This window comes from Mobula hypostoma, chromosome 9 (genome assembly GCF_963921235.1).
Source record: "Mobula hypostoma chromosome 9, sMobHyp1.1, whole genome shotgun sequence".
NCBI classification, from domain to species: Eukaryota; Metazoa; Chordata; class Chondrichthyes; order Myliobatiformes; family Myliobatidae; genus Mobula; species Mobula hypostoma.
In genome coordinates this window covers 86,567,309-86,587,093 of record NC_086105.1, presented here as the reverse complement: position 1 = coordinate 86,587,093, position 19,785 = coordinate 86,567,309, and the positions used below count along the sequence as shown (strand labels likewise).

Here is a 19,785-nt window from a genome sequence, read left to right as displayed (position 1 = left end):
CCCTTCCCCCTTCCCCTCCCTCCCCTTCCCCCTTCCCCCTTCCCCCTTCCCCTCCCTCCCCTTCCCCCTTCCCCTCCCCCCCCTTCCCCTCCCCCCCTTCCCCCTTCCCCCTTCCCCCTACCCCCTTCCCCACCCCTTCCCCCTTCCCCCTCCCCCTCCCCTTCCCCCTTCCCCCTTCCCCTCCCCTTCCCCCTTCCCCTCCCTCCCCTTCCCCCTTCCCGTTTTCTCTCCGTGTCTTCTGTTCCCTCCCTACAGCACTCGGGAAGATAGCTGTGCATCCTGAAACTGGCTCCCCCTCACCCACTCAGCTTTCTGCTAACTTCTACTGCCGTTTCACAACATAGAAACTACCGACGATGAATGGAATGCTTGCATAGTTTTGCTGCCATGTTCTAGTAAAAACTGTAACTAGAATGCATCGGGGACATAGGCGTTCTCAAGCACGGACGGTTGGAGCAGGAACAGATCACTGACACTCTGCCTCTCTGTTTCTTCCAACATTGAAATGAAATTCACCCTGTCTGTTGTATTGCACCTACCACCTATTTCCCCGTTCTGCTTATTGAAATTATCTTGAACACGGAGCTAGTCTTCATCATCATCAGGGGATTGGAGGTAAGTAACTTTAAATTCCTTGGCGTTATCATTTGTCCTGGGACATGTCGGTGCGATTACAACACCGGCATGGTGGCGCCTCTGCCTTCTTAGTCATTTGCGCAGATTCGGCGTGTCATCTAAAACTTCTCTCGATGCATAGTGGAGAGTATCCTGACTGGTTGTATCAAGGCCTGATAAGTAAACTCTAATGCCCATCAACGAAAAAGCTTACAAAAAAAGTAGTGGATACGGGAGTGGGCGACTGAAGGAGGGAGTGTGGTGGTGTCAGACATATCCGGGGAAGCATCCAGATCTAGATCATTGGGAACATCCTGACGATGAATAATGATGTTGTTTAAACAGCTCATGCTATCACTGACAGTTGCAGACATTTCCCACAAGGTCCCGACTACGCCATTCGTTGAATGAAGCCCAGGGCAGAGAGGTGGTGTGGCTGGGGGGGACCGGAGGGAGTCAGGGTGCAGAGGAGAACGGAGCTCACCGCTCAGGCCGGCCGATAGTTCCCAGTCGTGGTGGCAGGCCGGATGGTTTAGTAGCACGGACCAGGATTCGCTGGTGGGTGAATGGTGGGAAATTCATACCGGGGAATAGGGGAGAGACTTGGGGTGGGCGAGAGGGGTAGTAGTGCGGAGGGTTGGCGAAGGAGAGTGGAGGGGGAAGGAGAATGGTTGTGAGAATTGTCGAGGACACTGAGGGAAGGGGAGTCGTGAGAGAATGGTGAAGCAAGTTGGGGAGGGGGAAGGGTTGGGAATAGGAGTAATGGGGAGTGGGTGAGGAGAGAAGTGGGGAGGGAGTGGGGAAATGAGAGGAAAGGCAAGTGAGGTAGGGTGAAGGGAAGCGTTTGGAAGGAGGGAGAATGAAATGAGGGATGTAGGATTTAATAGGGTAGAGAGGAAAGAGGAGTGGTCAGGCCACACTTGGAGGTTTGTGAGCAATTTTAGCCCTCTTACATGAAAGGGATCTGCTAGCATTGGAGAGTCTAAGGAGGTTAACGAGAATGATACTGTAATGAAACAGTTAATTACGGAACGTTTGATGCTCTGGGCCTGTACCTTCTGCAGTTTCAAAAAATGAGGGGTGTTCTCATTGAAACATGTTGCTTACTGAGAGGCTAAGAGTGTGTGGGCAAGGAGAGGATGTTTCCTTTTGTGGAGACAACTAGAAAGACCTCTCATTCGAATAGAGATGAAGGGGAATTTCTTTCGCCAGGTGTGTGGTGATTCTGTGGAATTCATTGTCACAGACTGTGGATGCCATGTCATTAGTATATTTAAAGCTGAGGTTAATGGCTTATTGTTTAGACATAATACATAGGAGCAGAATTAGGCCATTCAGCCAATCGAGTCTGCTCCACCATTCCATCATGTGTCTCAATCCCATTCTCCTGCCTTCACCCTGTAACCTTTGACACCCTGACTAATCAAGAACTACAGGTATCAACCTTTGCTTTAACGTATGCAGTGACTTGGCCTTCATAGTCATCTGTGGCAATGAATTCCACAAATTCACTACCCTCTGGTTAAAGAAATGCCTCCCCTCTCTGTTCTAAATGGACATCCCTCTATTCTGTGACTGTGCACTCTGGTCCTAGACTTGCCCACTATCAATAGACAATAGGTGCAGGAGTAGGCCATTCGGCCCTTCGAGCCAGCACTGCCATTCACTGTGATCATGGCTGATCATCCATTATCAGTATCCAGTTCCTGCCTTATCCCCATAACCTTTGATTCCACTATCTTTAAGAGTTCTATCCATCTCTTTTTTGAAAGCATCCAGAGACTTAGCCTCCACAGCCTTCTGGGGCAGAGCATTCCATATATCCACCACTCTCTGGGTGAAAAAATTTTTCCTCAACTCCGTTCTAAATGGCCTACCCCTAATTCTTAAACTCTGGCCTCTGGTTCTGGACTCACCCATCAGTGGGAACATGCTTCCTGCCTGCAGCATGTCCAATCCCTTAATAATCTTATATGTTTCAATAAGATCCTCTCTCAGCCTTCTAAATTCCAGAGTATACAAGCCCAGTCACTCCAATCTTTTGACAGATGATAGTCCCGCCATCCCCGGAATTAACCTTGTGAACCTACGCTGCACTCCTTCAATAGCAAGAATGTCCTTCCTCAAATTTGGAGACCAAAACTGCACACAATACTCCAGGTGTGGTCTCACCAGGGCCCTGTACAGCTGCAAAAGGACCTCTTTGCTCTTGTACTCAATTCCCCTTGTTATGAAGGCCAGCATGCCATTAGCTTTTTTTCACTGCCTGCTGTACTTGCATGCTTGCTTTCAGTGACTGATGTACATGAACACCTAGATCTCGTTGTGCTTCCCCTTTTCCTAACTTGACTCCATTTAGATAATAATCTGCCTTCCCATTCTTACCACCACAGCGGATAACCTCGCATTTATCCACATTAAACTGCATCTGCCCACTCACCCAGCCTGTCCAAGTCACCCTGCATTCTCATAACATCCTCCTCACATTTCACACTGCCTCCCAGCTTTGTGTCATCGGCAAATTTGCTAATGTTACTTTTAATTCCCTCAACTAAATCATTAATATATATTGTAAGTAGCTGCGGTCCCAGCACTGAACCCTGTGGTACCCCACTGGTCACCGCCTGCCATTCCGAAAGGGACCTGTTAATCGCTGCTATTTGTTTCCTGTCAGCCAGCCAATTTTCAATCCATGTCAGTACTCTGTCCCCAATACCATGTGCCCTAATTTTGCCCACTAATCTCCTATGTGGAATTTTATCAAAGGCTTTCTGAAAATCCAGGTACACTACATCCACTGGCTCTCCCTTGTCCATTTTCATAGTTACATACTCAAAAAATTCCAGAAGATTAGTCGAGCACGATTTCCCCTTCATAAATCCATGCTGACTCGGACTAATCCTGTTACTACTATCCAGATGTGTCGTAATTTAATCTTTTATAATTGACTCCAGCATCTTTCCCACCACCGACGTCAGGCTAACCGGTCTATAATTCCCTATTTTCTCTCTTCCTCCCTTCTTGAAGAGAGGGACAACATTAGCCACCCTCTAATCCACAGGAACTGATCCTGAATCTATAGAACATTGGAAAATGATTACCAATGCGTCCACGATTTCTAAAGCCACCTCCTTAAGTACCCTGTGATGCAGACCATCAGGTCCCGGGGACTTATCAGCCTTCAGACCCAGCAGACTATCCAACACCAACTATTACTTCTGGGAGATTGTTTGTGTCTTCCCTAGTGAAGACAGATCCAAAGTACCTGTTCATCTTGTCTGCCATTTCCTTGTTCCCCATAATAAATTCATCCGCTTCTGTCTTCAAGGGCCCAATTTTGGTCTTAACTATTTTTTTCCTTTTCACATGCCTAAAGAAGCTTTTACTATCCTCCTTTATATTCTTGGCTAGTTTACCTTCGTACCTCATTTTTTCTCCACGTATTGCCTTTTTAGTTACCTTCTGTTGCTCTTTAAAAGTTTCCCAATCCTCCGGCTTCCCACTCGTCTTTGCTATGTTATACTTCTTCCCTTTTATTTTTATACTGTCCATTACTTCCCTTGTCAGCCACGGCCTCCCCTTACTCCCCTTAGGATCTTTCTTCCTCTTTGGAACGAACTGATCCTGCACCTTCCACATTATTCTCAGAAACACTTGCCATTGCTTTTCCACTGTCATCCCTGCTGGGGTATTGTTCCATTGAACTTTGGCCAGCTCATCCCTCATAGCACCATAGTTCCCTTTGTTCGACTGTAATACTGACACTTCCGAGTTTCCCTTCTCCCTCTCAAATTGTAGAGTAAAACTTATCATATTATGGTCACTACCTCCTAATGGCTCCTTTACCTCTAGGTCCCTGATCAAATCCGGTTCATTGCACAACACTAAATCTAGAATTGCGTTCTCTCTGGTAGGCTCCAGTACAAGCTGTTCCAAGAATCCATCTTGGAGGGACTCAATCTCGAAAACATCCTCTCCATTTCTACTAAATCCAGGCCTTCCAATATGCAATAGATTCTTATCAGATTCCCCCTTACACACAGCATCAGAATAGAGGGGTGTCCATTTAGAACGGAGATGAGGAATTTATTTAGCCACAGAATGGTGAATCTGGAATTCTTTGCCACAGGCATCTGTGGGGGCCAAGTCTTTATGTATATTTAAGGAACATAGGTTGATAGATTCTTGATTGGTCAGGACATGAAGGGATATGGGGAGAAGGCAGGAGATTGGGGTTGAAATTGGATCAGCCATGATGAAATGGTGGAGCACACTCAATGGGCCAAATGGCCTAATTCTGCTCCTATGTTTCATGATCTTATTCTTCTAAACTCCAGTGAGTACAGGCCCAGAGTTGTTAAATGCTCGTCATGCATTAACCTTTTCATCCCTGGAACCAATAGCACATATTTTCTTAGATGAAAGGCCTAAAACTCTTAAGTGCGGTCTAACCAATGCCTTATAAAGCCTCAGCATCACAGCCTTGCTCTTCTAGTTCTCTTGAAATGAATTTGAATTGACTTTATTTCTTGCATACATGAGGAGTAAAAAATTTTTACGTTACATCTCCATCTGAATGTGCAAATTGTAATTTATAATAAATAATACGTACATTAAGATAAACAACAGAGCAGTCAATATAGCTTAGAAATATAATTGTGTTAGTGGGAATTAATCAGTCTGATGGTCTGGTGGAAGAAGCTGTTCCAGAACCTGTTGGTCCTAGCTTTAATGCTGAGGTACTGTTTCCTGGATGGTAGCAGCTGGAACAGTTTGTGGTTGGGGTGATTTGAGTCCCCATTGATCCTTCGGGCTCTTTTTATACACCTGTCACTGTAAATGTCCTGAACAATGGGAAGTTCACTTCCACAGATGCGCTGGGCTGTCCGCACCACTCTCTGCGGAATCCTGCGATTGAGGGAAGTACAGTTCCCATACCAGGCAGTGATGCAGCCAGTCAGGGTGCTCTCAATTGTGTCCCTGTAGAAAGGCCTTAGAATTTGGGCATTTGTTGCAAACTTCTTCAATGTCTGAGGTGAAGGAGGCATTGTTGTGCTTTTCTCACCACACAGCCAGTATGTACAGACCACGTGAGATCCTTGGTGATGTGTATACCAAGGAACTGAATCTGTTCACCCTCTCAACCCCAGATCCATTGATGTCAATAGGGGTTAGCCTGTCTCTGTTCCTCCTGTAGTCCACAACCAACTCCTTTGTTTTTGTGACATTGAGGAAGAGGTTGTTTTCTTGACACCACTGTGTCAGGGTGATGACTTCTTCTCTGTAGGCTGCCTTGTTGTTATTTGAGGAAAGACCAATCAATGTAATATCATCTGCAAATTTAATTAGATTGGAGCTCTGGGTGGTGACACAGTCATGGATGTACAGAGAGTAAAGGAAGGGGCTTAGGACACAGCACTGGAGGGCTCCTGTGTTGAGGGGCAGAGGTGAGGGAGCCCACTCTTACCATCTGCAGGAAATCTTACAGGAAGCCCAGGATCCAGCTGCACAAGGCAGGGTGAAGGCTGAGGTCTCTGAGCTTCATCAAGCCTGAAGGAAATTATGGTGTTGAATGTTGAGCTGTAGTCCAAGAACTGCATTCTCACATAAACATCCCTCCTCTCCAGGTGTGTAAGGATGGTGTGTAGAGCAGTGGCTATTGTGTCATCTGTCAATCGGTTGTGTCGGTAGGCAAATTGTAGGGAGTCCAATGTGGGTGGTAGCGTGCTGCAGATGTAATCCTTTACCAGCCTCTCAAAGCATTTGCTTATTGAGGTGAGTGCGACAGGACGCCAGTCCTTCAGACATGTTACCTTGGTCTTTTCAGGTACAGGGACAATGATGGATGCTTTGAAGGAGGAGAGCACTCTACACTGGGAGAGGGAGAGATTAAACATGTCTGCAAGCACACCAGCCAGTTGTGCCGCGCACTTTGAGTACCCACCCTGGGATCCCGTCTGTCCGGTCCTGTTGGAAACACCTGCATGCTTCAGCCTCAGTGATGTCCAAGGTGCAGCTCTCCTCGGGGGCTCAGTGTTGTCGACATCAATCCAATCATAAAAAAGGTTTAGCTCATCTGGGAGAGAGGCAGTGATCTTGGCAGTACCACTGCGTTTAAGCTTTGAAGTCTGCAATGATGTGCAGACCTTGCCATAAGCTGTGTGTGTTGTTGGTGGAGAGTTGTTTCTGGATCTTGTCCCTGTATTGTTTTGCTGCCTTGATTACTTTGCATAGATTATAGCTGCATTTCTCAAGTTCCTGGTGGTTACTGGTGGCGAAAGCTCAGTCTCGTGTGGTGAGTGCAGCATGCACGGAACTGTTGATCCAGGATTTCTGGTTTGGATAGACCCTGACCGATTTTTGGGGGACAACGTCCTTGGTGCACTTCTGGATGAAGCTTGTGACCCCTTCTGTGAACTCGGAGAGATCCTCATCACCAAAGTCATTCCAGTTGATGTCATCAAAGCAGCTCTGTATCATAGAGACTGATTGGTCAGACCAACAGTGGACGGTTTTAACTATGGCCGCCTTTTGTTTCAGCTTCTGCCTGTACCTGGGTAGAAGCAGGATGGAGGAATGATCAGATTTTCCAAGTGGTAGACAGAGGAATGCTTTGTAAGCATTGGGGAAGGCAGAGTAGCAGTGGTCATGTATGTTATCTCCCTATGTGCTCACCTGGATGTGTTGACAAAACTTCCGAGAGACTTTTGTCAGCGATGCTCAAATAAATTCTGCAGTGGCGAAGAAAGCACCCTGCGAGTGTACTTCTTTAGGGTGCTGATGGTCTGGTACACTGGGAAGAGGCGTGACCTGGGTCGTGCGGGCCCTTGATAACAGACACCACCTATCTGAGGCACTGCTTCTTGAAGGTATTTTGGATACTACCGAGGCTCGTACCTGTGATGGAGCTGACTAATTTTATATCTTTCTGTAGCTTCCTTCGATCTTGTGCAGTACACACACTCCCTTCCCTGTCCTTATCAGACAGTGTTGCAGCCTGTCAGAATGCTCTTGAAACATTTGTAGAAGTTTTCAAGTGTTTTAGGTGACAAACCAAATCTCCCCAAACTTGTAATGAAGTATATCCACTATCTTGCCTTCTTTATGTCTGCATCGATATGTTGAGACCAGGTTAGATCCTCAGAGATCTTGACACCCATGAACTTGAAGTTGCTCACTCTCTCCATTTCTGATCCCTCTATGAGGATTGGGTCGTGTTCCCTCGTACTAGTTTTTATGAAGTTAGCAATCAACTCTTTGGTCGTACTGGCATTGAGTGCAAGGTTGTAGCTGCAAACCACTCAACTAGGTGGTGTACCTCGCTCCTGCACACCCTCTCATCTCTTGAGATTCTGCCAATAACAAATGTACCATCAGCAAAATTATAGATGGCCACCTTCCCCTCTCTCATATTCATTACTTCTGAACAAAGTTTTGGTATACTTGTTTATATTATTGACTAGCTTACCATCCTATTTCATCTTTTCTCTCCTTGTGGCTTTTTTTTAAAGTTGCCTTATGTTGGTTTTTAAAAGCTTGCCAAACCCCTCCTTACTATATGCCCTCTCTTTTGCTTTTATGCTGTCTTTGACTTCCCTTGTCAGTCACATTTGCCGCATCCTCCTTTTAGAATACTTCTTCATCTCTAGGACATATCTGTAGGACGTATTTACCCTGCGCCTTCTAAATTTCCCCCAGAAACTCCAGCCACTGCTGTTCTGCTATCATCCGTGTTAGTGTCCCCTTCCAATCAACTTTGGCCAGCTCCCCTCGTGCCTCTAATTCCCTTTACTCCACTGTAATACTGATACATTTGATTTTAGCTTCTCCCTCTTAAATTGTAGGATGGATTCTGTCATGTTATGATCACTGCCAGGCTCAACCAGAAACTGCTCTAAAAAGCCATCTCATGGGCATTCTGCAAATTCCCTATCTTCTGATCCAGCACCAACCTGATTTTCCCAATCTACCTGAAAAAGCCTCTATGATTATTGTAACATTGCCATTATTATATGTTTTTTCTATCTCCTATTGTAATTTGTATCCCACATCTTGGCTAATGTTTGGAGCCCTGTATATAACACCCATCAGTGTCTTTTTACCCTTGCAGTTTCTTAACTCTGCCCACAAGGATTTTATATCATCTGATCCTATGTCACTTCTGTGTAAGGATTGGATTCATGTTTTTACCAACAGAGCCACTCCATCCTCTTTGGCAACCTGCATTGCATTCAAATACAACATCTTCAGTCCTGTATTCATCACCTTTTTGATTTTTGTCCCCGTATTACACTTCAACTCATCCCTATCATCTGCCTGTCCTTCCTCACAGTTTCACTATGCACTGCATCCACTATACCAACTGCCCCATCCTCATCCTTATCACTCTTGTTCCCATCCCCCGCCACATTAGTTTAAACCCTCCCCAACAGCTCCAGCAAACCTGCCTATGAGGATATTGGCCCCTTTCGGATTTCAGGTGTAACCCATAGTTTTTGTACAGATGATACCTTTCCTAGAAGAGATCCCAATGATCCAGAAATCTGAAACTCTGCATCAATTTCTCAGCCACATATTCATCTGCCAAATGGTCCTATTCTTGTCCTCTGTAGTGGGTGACATAGGCAGCAATCCAGAGTTTATTACCTGAATGTCTTGCTTTTCAGCTTTCTACCTAACTCCCTATATTCTCTTTTCAGGACTTCCTCCCTTTTCTAACATATGTGGTTGGTACCAATATGTACCACGACTAACGGCTATTCACCCTCCCTCTTTAGAATTCTCTGGACCTGAACAGAGACATCCCAGACCCTGGATCTGGGAGGCAAAATACCATTTGGATGTCACTTTCTCGTCCTCGCCTGTCTCCTGTCTGCTCATTTAACTATGGAATCCCCTATCACAACTGAACTCCTTTTCTCCACCTTCCTTTCTGAGCCACAGAGCCATTCTCCGTGCCAGAAATTTACTTGCTGCAGCTTCTCCCTGATAGGTTGCACCCCCTCTCGCCGTCCACAAACAGTATCTAAAGTCGTCGTCTTATTATTGAGGGGAATCGGAATGGTCACAGTGGTACTCTGCACAGGCTGCCTATTCCCTTCTTCTCTTCTGATCCCTGCCTCCTGCAACTTGGGGGTGGCTGCCTCCCTGTAGTTCCTGTCTACCGTGTCATTTTCCCAAAGGTCATTGAGCTGTAGCTTCATTTCCTTAATATAGTCTTTCAGGAGGTGCAGCTCGATTCACTTCATGTGACTGTAGTTATCAGGGAGACCGGAGGTCTCCCAGAGTTTCCACATCTCACATAAAACAAAGAACATATCACTAACTCTGGACCCATTCTCATAGCCATGCACTAACAGACAAAGAAAGAGAAAAGAAAACTTGCTAGAACATACTTAGAACCTCTGCCTGTGCTTGCCCAAGCTGATTCTTGCCAAAGCCTCCTTCCCTAGCACTGGCCTCCGCTTACACCTCCCTTTTTGTTGGCTCAAATAAAACTCACTCCTGATAAGACTTGTTCTTTCCAAATGGGTCCCACTTTGCAGCGGTCTCTCTCTCACTACATCAGATTAGTAAAAGATTATGGGGAGAATGGGGTTGAGGGATAATAAATCAGCCAGGATCAAATGGTGGAGCAGAAATGATGGGCTGAATGGCCTAATTCTGCTCCTATATCTTGTATGTAGAAACATAGAAACATAGAAAATAGGTGCAGGAGTAGGCCATTCAGCCCTTAGAGCCTGCACCGCCATTTATTATGATCATGGCTGATCATCCAACTCAGAACCCTGTACCTGCCTTCTCTCCATACCCCCTGACCCCCATAGCCACAAGGGCCATATCTAACTCCCTCTTAAATATAGCCAATGAACTGGCCTCAACTGTTTCCTGTGGCAGAGAATTCCACAGATTCACCACTCTCTGTGTGAGGAAGTTTTTCCTAATCTCGGACCTAAAAGGCTTCCCCTCTATCCTCAAACTGTGACCGTTACGTGATATGTTACATATATGAGTAAGGAAGAGTGTGTTGAGAGGGAGGTGGGGAGGGGCAGTGAGTAGTGACGGCATGGTGGGGGAGGGAGGGGTTGAAGAGAGCAGGTGATAAGGATGTGTGAGGGAAAGGGGAGTCAGTGAGTTGAGATTGGCGTGGGAAGGAGAGGCAGGAAGGGATTCAGAGACGGGTGTTGGGGTTAGGGAGGTTTGGAGGTGCTGGGCAGTGAGGGGGAAAGTGAGATTTGAGGAAGGAAAATGGTATGTTGGCAATTGGGGACGAGGGAGGATGTTGGAAGGAGAGTGGAGAGGGGCATTTGGGATGAGTAGAACAGGGAAGAGAAAAAAGACAAATGGGTAAAGGAGTGGGAGGGGGTGACAGAGGAAGGGTTGAGAGAGGTTTCAGCGTAGGGGATGGAGATAAAGTGTGTGGGTGCTGGTGGGAGGGGGAGAGGTGAGTGGCGGTGGAGGAGGTTGAGGGAGGCAGAGAAACAGAGATTGGGGAAGAGGAAGGAGGGAGAGAGAGACCGAGCTGTCTGCAGAGTGACAGGCTGGTTGGTTGCTATGGTTACATGATCACATTGGCATTTTCCCAGCATTCAGCAGCTGTACTTATCCATTTGGTAGTAAGTTCACTTTAATTATTTTCAGTGATGGGGACATAATTTGTGGTCCAGTATTTTGCCATTGTGCTATCACACTGGCTAAAGCTGGCAATGTTAGCGGGTGGCTCAGTAACATAGCAATTAGCACAAGTGTTTTACATTCCAAATACATATGGTTAATATTAGTGAGTTGTGGGCATGCTAAATTGGTGCCAGAAGCATGGTGACACCTGTGGGCAGCCCGCAGCACAATTCTCGGATTGTGTTGGCCATTGACGCAAACAATGCATTTCACTGTATGTTTTGATGAGCATGTGACAAACCTTTGTTGTTTCTTTAAAGACTGTGACAGCAGCAGCCTTATTGGCCATGCTAATTTCATTTCTGATTACAGGTGTGAGTTATCTACACAGGGTGACACCATGAACACAAGTCCAGGCACTGTGGGCAGCGACCCTGTCATCTTGGCCACTGCTGGTTACGATCATACCGTTCGCTTCTGGCAGGCACACAGTGGGATCTGCACCCGCACCGTACAGCATCAGGACTCCGTATCCTTGAAGTTCATCTCAGCAAATTACTTTTTTCATGGTCCAGCAAACTGTAGTTAGATAAATGTGCAATTGGTTTAATTTGGTTAAATTCAAAGAAGAAATCATAGTCATATGGCACAGAAATAAACTGTTCAGCCCATCGAGTCCACATAACATCAAACATCTGCCATTTATACCAATCCCACATGAATGCCATTTCATTTACCCAACATTCCCATCTGCTCCCATTAGATTCAACCACTCACTTTCACACAAGGGGCAATTCACAGTGGCTAATTAATCTACCTGCCTTCATATCCTTGGGATGAAGGGGGAAACCTTCACAGTCACAGGGAGGATGTGCAAACTCCACACAGACAGTACTGATGGTAAGAATTGAACCTTGGTCACTGGAGATGGGAGACAGTAGATCCACTAACTTCACTACGGTGTTGCTTAGGAAATCATCTGCTTTCCTCTCAAACCCTTTACACTAAACTTGCGGGGAGTTGTGGAGTGTGGGGGGGGTAGTTTGTAATATAGAGTTCATCATTTCTGACAGCACAGTATTCACTCATATTCCATAAAGACCAGAAGATATAGAAGCAGAATTAGGCCATTTGGCCCATTGAGTCTGCTTCGCCATTCCATCATGGCTGATTTGTTATCTCTCTCACCTCATTCTCCTGCCTTCTCCCTGTATCCTTTAATGCCCTGACCAAACAAGATCCTATCAATCTCCATTTTAAATATACCCAGTGACTTGGCCTCCACAGCAACGAATTCCACAGATACACAACCCTCTGGCTAATTCCTTCTCATCTCTGTTCTAAATGGATGTCCCTCAACATCCTCTCCACATCCACTTTATCTAGACCCTTCAATATTCGAGAGGTTTCGATGAGAACCCCTCCCCCCCCCATTCTTCTAAACTCCAATGAGTACAGTCCCAGAGCCATCAAACACTCTTCATATGTTAACCCTTTCAATTCTGGAATCATTCTCGTGATCCTCCTCTGGACCCTCTCCAATGCCAGCACATCTTTTCTTGGACGGCCTAAAACTGTTCACAGTACTCTGTATGGTCTGACTAATGCCTTATAAAGCCTCAGCATCACATCCTTGCTCTCGTATTCTAGTCCTCTCAAAATGAATGCTAACATTGCATTTCCATTACCACCAATAACCAAGTTAACCTTTAGGGAATCTTGCACAGCAACTCCCAAGTCCCTTTGCACCTCTGATTTTTGAATTTTCTCCCCATTTGGAAAATAGTCTATGCCTGTATTCCTTCTGGCAAAATGCATGGCCATACACTTCCCTACACTATATTGAAAGCAGTGTACTTATTCTGTGGACTGTCAGTCTAGGTTTCATGCTCAAGACTCGTAGGAATGTTTGTGATCACCCTTCTGAGATGCTATCCATGGTATTTACTGGTAATAAATATATTCTGATTTGTCAACTCTAAGGCTGACTGATTGCATGAACAGCAACTCTACAGATCAAGCTGAATTGTGTGCTTACTCTTTTGTCAAATTATATAGATCCAGCTGTATGGTGATTTATGTTAAATTTATAACATTCTGTTCATTTTCAGATTTTCAACATTTCATTTCTTTGTGGAGTAAGAGGATCACAATTGATCCCATTAACCAGTACTTGGTCTTTAGCTTACTTTGCCCTGCTGTGTGGACTCTGAAATGTTGAGGAGAGGGAGAACCTGTTACCACCACCAGGCAGTGTGTACAGGATTGTACCCACCCCTGGTTGAAAAAAATTATGTCTCAGATCTGCTGTAAACCTCCTAAATCCTCACATTAAACCTATGCCCACTACTCATCAACATCTATGCCATGAAGAAAAGTTTCCTACCATCAACCCTATTCAATTTTGTGTATCTGTCAGGTGTCCCCTCAGCTTCCTCTGCTCTCAAAAAAACCAAACTCAACTTATTTATTTTCTTATAACTCTCCATACCAGACAACATCCTGGTAAATTTCTGCTGCATCCACTCCAGTATGATCATATCCTCTCTGTAGTGTGGCAATTAGGTCTGCACACAATGTTCCAGCTGTGGTCCAACCAAAATTTTATCAAGTCCTCCCTGCTCTTATATTCTATGCCCTGGCTAATGAAGGCAAGCATCTTGTAAACTTTTTTTTAAACCACCTTGTCTACATATGCTGTAACCGTTAGGGATCTATGAAATTGTACAGCAGGATCTCTTTCTTCCATTCATGGTATATATCCTACACTTAGTAGACAACCCCCCTCCCAAAAAAAAACAAATACATGACACTTGTCTGAATTAAATTCCATGTGCCGTTGCTCTGCCTGTTTTACCAACTGATTAATATCGTTTTGTAGCCTAACACTATTCTTGTCACTCAACCACATCTCTTTTTTTTGTGTCATCTGCAAACTTACGAATGTTGCCTTCTGCATTTACTTGTCAGTTAGAAGCATAGAAAACCTATAGCACAATACAGGCCCTTCAGCCCACAATGCTGTGCTGAACAAATACTTACTATTTACTTTTGAAATTGCCTAGGATTACCCATAGCCCTCTGTTTTTCTAAGCTCCATGTACCTATCCAGCAGCCTCTTAAAAGACCCTAGTGTATCTACCTCCACCACAGTCGCCAGGAGCCCATTCCATGCACTCACCACTCTCTGCGTTTTTAAAAAAAAAACTTACCTCTGACATCCACTCTGTACCTACTTCCAAGCACCTTAAAACTGTACCCTCTCAAGTTAGTTGTTGATGTGCATAACAAACTGCATTTTTTTGAGGAATAGAGAACATGTCTGTAGGGTTAGTACTTTGCTCTGGATGCCAGATGTGGGAATCCTGGGATTTTTCCAGCCTCCCAGATGGCCACATCTGTCCCAGGTGCACCAAGATGCAGCTACTGAGATACCATGTTAGGGATCTGGAGCTGTGACTTGATGACCTACAGCTTATTAGGGAAAGTGAACAGGAGACAGATAGGAGCTACAGGGAGTTTGTCACCCTGAGGCTGCAGGAGTTAGATAAGTGGGTGAGTGTCAGGGAAGGGAAGAGCTCAGGTAGTAGAGAGCACCTCTATGGCCATTCCCCTCAGTAATCATTATCTCATTTTGGATGATGTTGAGGGAGGTGACCTGACAGAGGATGACCAAGGCGATCGGGTCTCTGGCACTGAGCCTGGTTCCGTGGTGCAGAAGGGAGAGAAGAAGATGAGGAATGCGGTAGTCATTGGGGATTCAGTGGTGCAGAAGAGAAAGAGGAATATGAGGAATGCGGTAGTCATGGGGGATTCCATAGTGAGGGGAACAGACAGGAGGTTCTGTCAGCCTGATTCAGATGCCCACGTAATGTGTTGCCTCCCAGGTGCCAGGGTATGGGATGTCTCGGATTGGGTGCAGAGTATTCTGAAGGGAGAGGGTGAACAGCCAGAAGTCTTGGCACACGTTGGTACCAATGACATAGGTAGAAAAAGGGAGGAGGTCCTGAAGTGAGAATTCAGGGAGTTAGGTAGGAAGCTGAAAAGCAGGACCTTCAGGGTAGTAATCTCAGGATTGCTATCTGTACCACGTGCTAACGAGCACAAGAATAGCATGATCAGGCATATTAATGCGTGGCTGAGAGACTGGTGTAGGAGGCAGGGCTTTGGGTTCCTGGATCATTGGGGCCTCTTTTGGAGGAGGTACAGCCTGTACAAAAAGGACAGGTTACACCTGAACCCAAAGGGGTCCAATATCTTAGCAGGCACATTTAATAGCGCTGGAGGGTTTAAACTAATTTGATAGGGGGATAGCAACGAGAGTGATAGGGCTGAGGAAAGGGGAAAACAGAAATAAATCAAAGATGGTGTGCAACAGAGGTGATAAAAAGGACAGGCAGGCGGTGAAGCATAATCACAGCCAGTGGGATGAGTTACAGGGCAATAGAGGCGTGGTGCAGTTAAAACAGAAAGCAACAAATACTGGACTGAAAGTGTTGTATTTGAATGCACACAGCATAAGAAATAAAATGGACGGTCTTGAAATTCAGCTACAGATTGGCAAGTATGACATTATGGCCATTTCTGAAACTTGGCTAAAGGATGGCTGCCATTGGGAGCTGAACGTCCAAGGATATACAGTGTATCAGAAAGATAGGTTAGTAGGCAGGAGGTGGTGTGGCTCTGTATATAAGAAATAATATTAAATCATTAGAAAGGGATGACATAAGATTGGATGGTGTAGAGTCTCTATGGGTTGAGTTAAGAAATGGCAAGGGTAAAAGGACCCTAATGGCAGTTATATACAAGCCTCCAAACAGCAGCCAGGATGTGGATTACAAATTACAGCAAGAAGTAGAAAAGGTGTGTCAGAAAGGCAATTGTTGCTTTTTGTTGTGTCCACTAGGGGATCGGCTGTGCTGGATTGGGTGTTGTGCAATGATCCGGAAGTGATAAGAGAGCTTAACGTTAAGGAACCTTTGCAGAACAGTGATCACAATATAATTGAGTTCATTTTGAAATCTGAGAAGGAGAAATTAAATCACAATGGCATGAGAGGGAAATTGGCCATAGTTGACTGGAAAGAGACACCAGCAGGAAAGACAGCAGATTAGATTATGAAGACACATAGTCCTCTTTTATTGTCATTTAGTAATGCATGCAGTAAGAAATGATACAATATTTCCTCCGGTGTGATATCACAAAACACAGGACAGACCAAGACTGAAAAAACTAACAAAACTACATAATTACAACATATAGTTATAACAGTGCAACAATACCATAACTTGATGAAGAACAGTCCATGAGCACAGTAAAAAGTTCAAAGTCTCTCAAATGTCCCACATCTCACGCAGACGGGCGACCACAGTCCGACTCTGAGTCGTCCCAAAACTTCGAGCCTCCGATATGCTCTCCGACACAGAGTACCAAGCACCATCTCTATCTGAACGATTCGACCTCAATCTCGGTCGCCAACAGCAGGCAAAGCCGGGGATTTTGAGGCCTTCCCTCCGGAAGATTCTCGATTGCACAGTAACAACAGCAGCGAACTGGCGTTTCAGAAGTTTCTCCAGATGTTCCTCTGTGCTTTCACGCCTGTCTCCATCAAATCAGAATTGTCCTCGGCCCCTATTTAACGGATACGATATCATTTTCACTGGAGGGCTGTGCATGTGCAGCGTGCTGCTCTCTCCTCCTCCCGCAGAGCAGCAACAGCTGGAGTTTCTGCGAAAAATGAGGGAAGTACAAGACAGATATATTCCAAATAAGACTTTTTTAAAGGGAAGAAGGACACTACCAAGGCTGACAAGTGAAGTCAGAGCCAAAGTAAAAGCAAAGGAGAGGGCATACAATGAAGCCAAAGCTAGTGGCAAGATGGAGGATTAGGAAGCTTTTCAAAACTTACTAAAGGAAACTAAGAAGGCCATTAGGGAGGAAAAGATGAATTATGAAAGGAAGCTGGCAACTAATATCAAAGAAAATACTAAAAGCTTTTAAAGTATATAAAGGGTAAAAGAGAGTTGAGGGTAGATATAGGACCAATAGAAAATGATGCTGGAAGTATTGTAATGAGAGATGCAGAGATGGCAGAGGAACTGAATGCGTATTTTGCATCAGTCTTCACAGTGGAAGACACTTGCAGTATACCAGACATTCAAGAGCGTTAGGGAAGTGAAGTGTGTGCAGTGAAAATTACGACTGTGAAGGTGCTCAGGAAGCTTAATGGTCTGAGGGTGGATAAATCTCCTGGACCTGATGGAATGCACCCTCGGGTTCTGTAGGAAGTAGCTGGAGAGATTGTGGAGGCATTAACGATGATCTTTCAAGAATCGATAGATTCTGGCATTGTACTGGATGACTGGAAAATTGCAAATGTTACTCCGCCATTTAAGAAGGGTGGGAGGCAGCAGAAAGGGAACTATAGACCTGTTAGCCTGACATCAGTGGTTAGGTAGTTGCTGGAATCAATTGTTAGGAATGAGATTATGGAGTACCTGAAGGCACATGACAAGATAGGCCAAAGCCAGCATGGTTTCCTGAAAGGAAAGTCCTGCATAGTCATAGTCATAGTCATACTTTATCGATCCCAGGGGAAATTGGTTTTCGTTACAGTTGCACCATAAATAATAAATAGTAATAGAACCATAAATAGTTAAATAGTAATATGTAAATTATGCCAGTAAATTATGAAGTAAGTCCAGGACCAGCCTATTGGCTCAGGGTGTCTGACCTTCCAAGGGAGGAGTTGTAAAGTTTGATGGCTACATGCAGGAATGACTTCCTATGATGCTCTGTGCTGCATCTCGGTGGAATGAGTCTCTGGCTGAATGTACTCCTGTTCCCACCCAGTACATTATGTAGTGGATGGGAGACATTGACCAAGATGGCATGCAACTTAGACAGCATCCTCTTTGCAGACACCACCGTGAGAGAGTCCAGTTCCATCCCTACAATGTCACTGGCCTTGCGAATGAGTTTGTTGATTCTGTTGGTGTCTGCTACCCTCAGCCTGCTGCCCCAGCACACAACAGCAAACATGATAGCACTGGCCACCACAGACTCGTAGAACATCCTCAGCATCGTCCGGCAGATGTTAAAGGACCTCAGTCTCCTCAGGAAATAGAGACGGCTCTGAGCCTTCTTGTAGACAACCTCAGTGTTCTTTGACCAGTCCAGTTTATTGTCAATTTGTATCCCCAGGTACTTGTAATCCTCCACCATGTTCACACTGACCCCCTGGATGGAAACAGGGGTCACCAGTACCTTAGCTCTCCTCAGGTCTACCACCAGCTCCATAGTCTTTTTCACATTAAGCTGCAAATAATTCTGCTCACGCCATGTGACAAAGTTTCCTACCGTAGCCCTGTACTCAGCCTCATCTCCCTTGCTGATGCATCCAACTATGGCAGAGTCATCCGAAAACTTCTGAAGATGACAAGACTCTGTGCAGTAGTTGAAGTCCGAGGTGTAAATGGTGAAGAGAAAGGGAGACAAGACAGTCCCCTGTGGAGCCCCAGTGCTGCTGATCACTCTGTCGGACACACAGTGTTGCAAGCACACGTACTGTGGTCTGCCAGTCAGGTAATCAAGAATCCATGACACCAGGAAAGCATCCACCTGCATCGCTGTCAGCTTCTGCCCCAGCAGAGCAGGGCGGATAGTGTTGAACGCACTGGAGAAGTCAAAAAACCTAATGACTAACCCACTGCAATTTTTTGAGGAAATCACAAGCAGGGTGGACAAAGGAGATGCAGTGTACGTGGTGTACTTGGATTTTCAGAAGGTCTTTGACAAGGTGCCACACATGAGGCTGCTTAGCAAGATAAAAGCCCAGGGAATTACAGGGAAGTTGCTAGCATGCGTGGAGCATTGGTTGATCGACAAAAAACAGAGAGTGGGAATAAAGAGATCCTATTCTGGCTGGCTGCCAATTACAAGTGGAGTTCCACAGGGGTCGTGTTCAGACCGCTGCTCTTTATGATGTATGCCAGTGGTTTGGACTATGGGATTAATGGATTTGTGGCGAAATTTGCCAATGATACAAAGATAGGTGGAGGAGCAGGTAGTGTTGAGTAAACAGAGCCTGCAGAGACTTCGATAGTTTAGGGAAATGAGCAAAGAAGTGGCAAATGAAATACAATGTTGGAAAGAGTATGGTCATGCACTTTGATGGAAGAAATAAACGGACAGACTATTAGTTAGATGGGGAGAGAATTCAAAATGCAGAGATGCAAGGGGACTTGGAGTCCTTGTGCAGGATACCTTAAAGGTTAACCTCCAGGTTGAGTTGGTGGTGCAGAAGGCGAATGCAATGTTGGCATTTATTTCTAGAGGTATAGAATATAAGAGCAGGGATGTGATGTTGAGGCTCTATAAGGCACTTGTGAGACCACATTTGGAATATTGTGTGCAGTTTTGGGCTCCTTATTTTAGAAAGAATATACTGACATTGGAGAGAGTTCAGAGAAGATTCATGAGAGTGATTCCAGGAATGAAAGGGTTACCGTATGAGGAACGACTGGCAGCTCTTGGACTGTATTCCCTGGAGTT

General features: G+C 45.3%; 1 protein-coding gene across 3 annotated transcripts in view; it reads left to right on the top strand.

Moving 5' to 3' along the window:
• The first annotated feature begins 228 nt into the window (after nt 1-228).
• The window catches only part of mlst8 (MTOR associated protein, LST8 homolog (S. cerevisiae)), a 44,946-nt gene continuing 25,389 nt past the window's right edge, over nt 229-19,785 (top strand). Inside the window, exons 1-2 of one of the 3 annotated variants that reach the window (XM_063058598.1) lie at nt 229-615; nt 11,605-11,761. In XM_063058598.1, the coding sequence (XP_062914668.1) occupies nt 11,633-11,761 (129 nt within the window). In that variant the 5' untranslated portion in view covers nt 229-615; nt 11,605-11,632. Of the gene's footprint in view, nt 616-1,065; nt 1,174-1,434; nt 7,485-11,604; nt 11,762-19,785 lie in introns of those variants that run through there. The other 2 variants (XM_063058600.1, XM_063058599.1) reach the window with 2 other exon arrangements.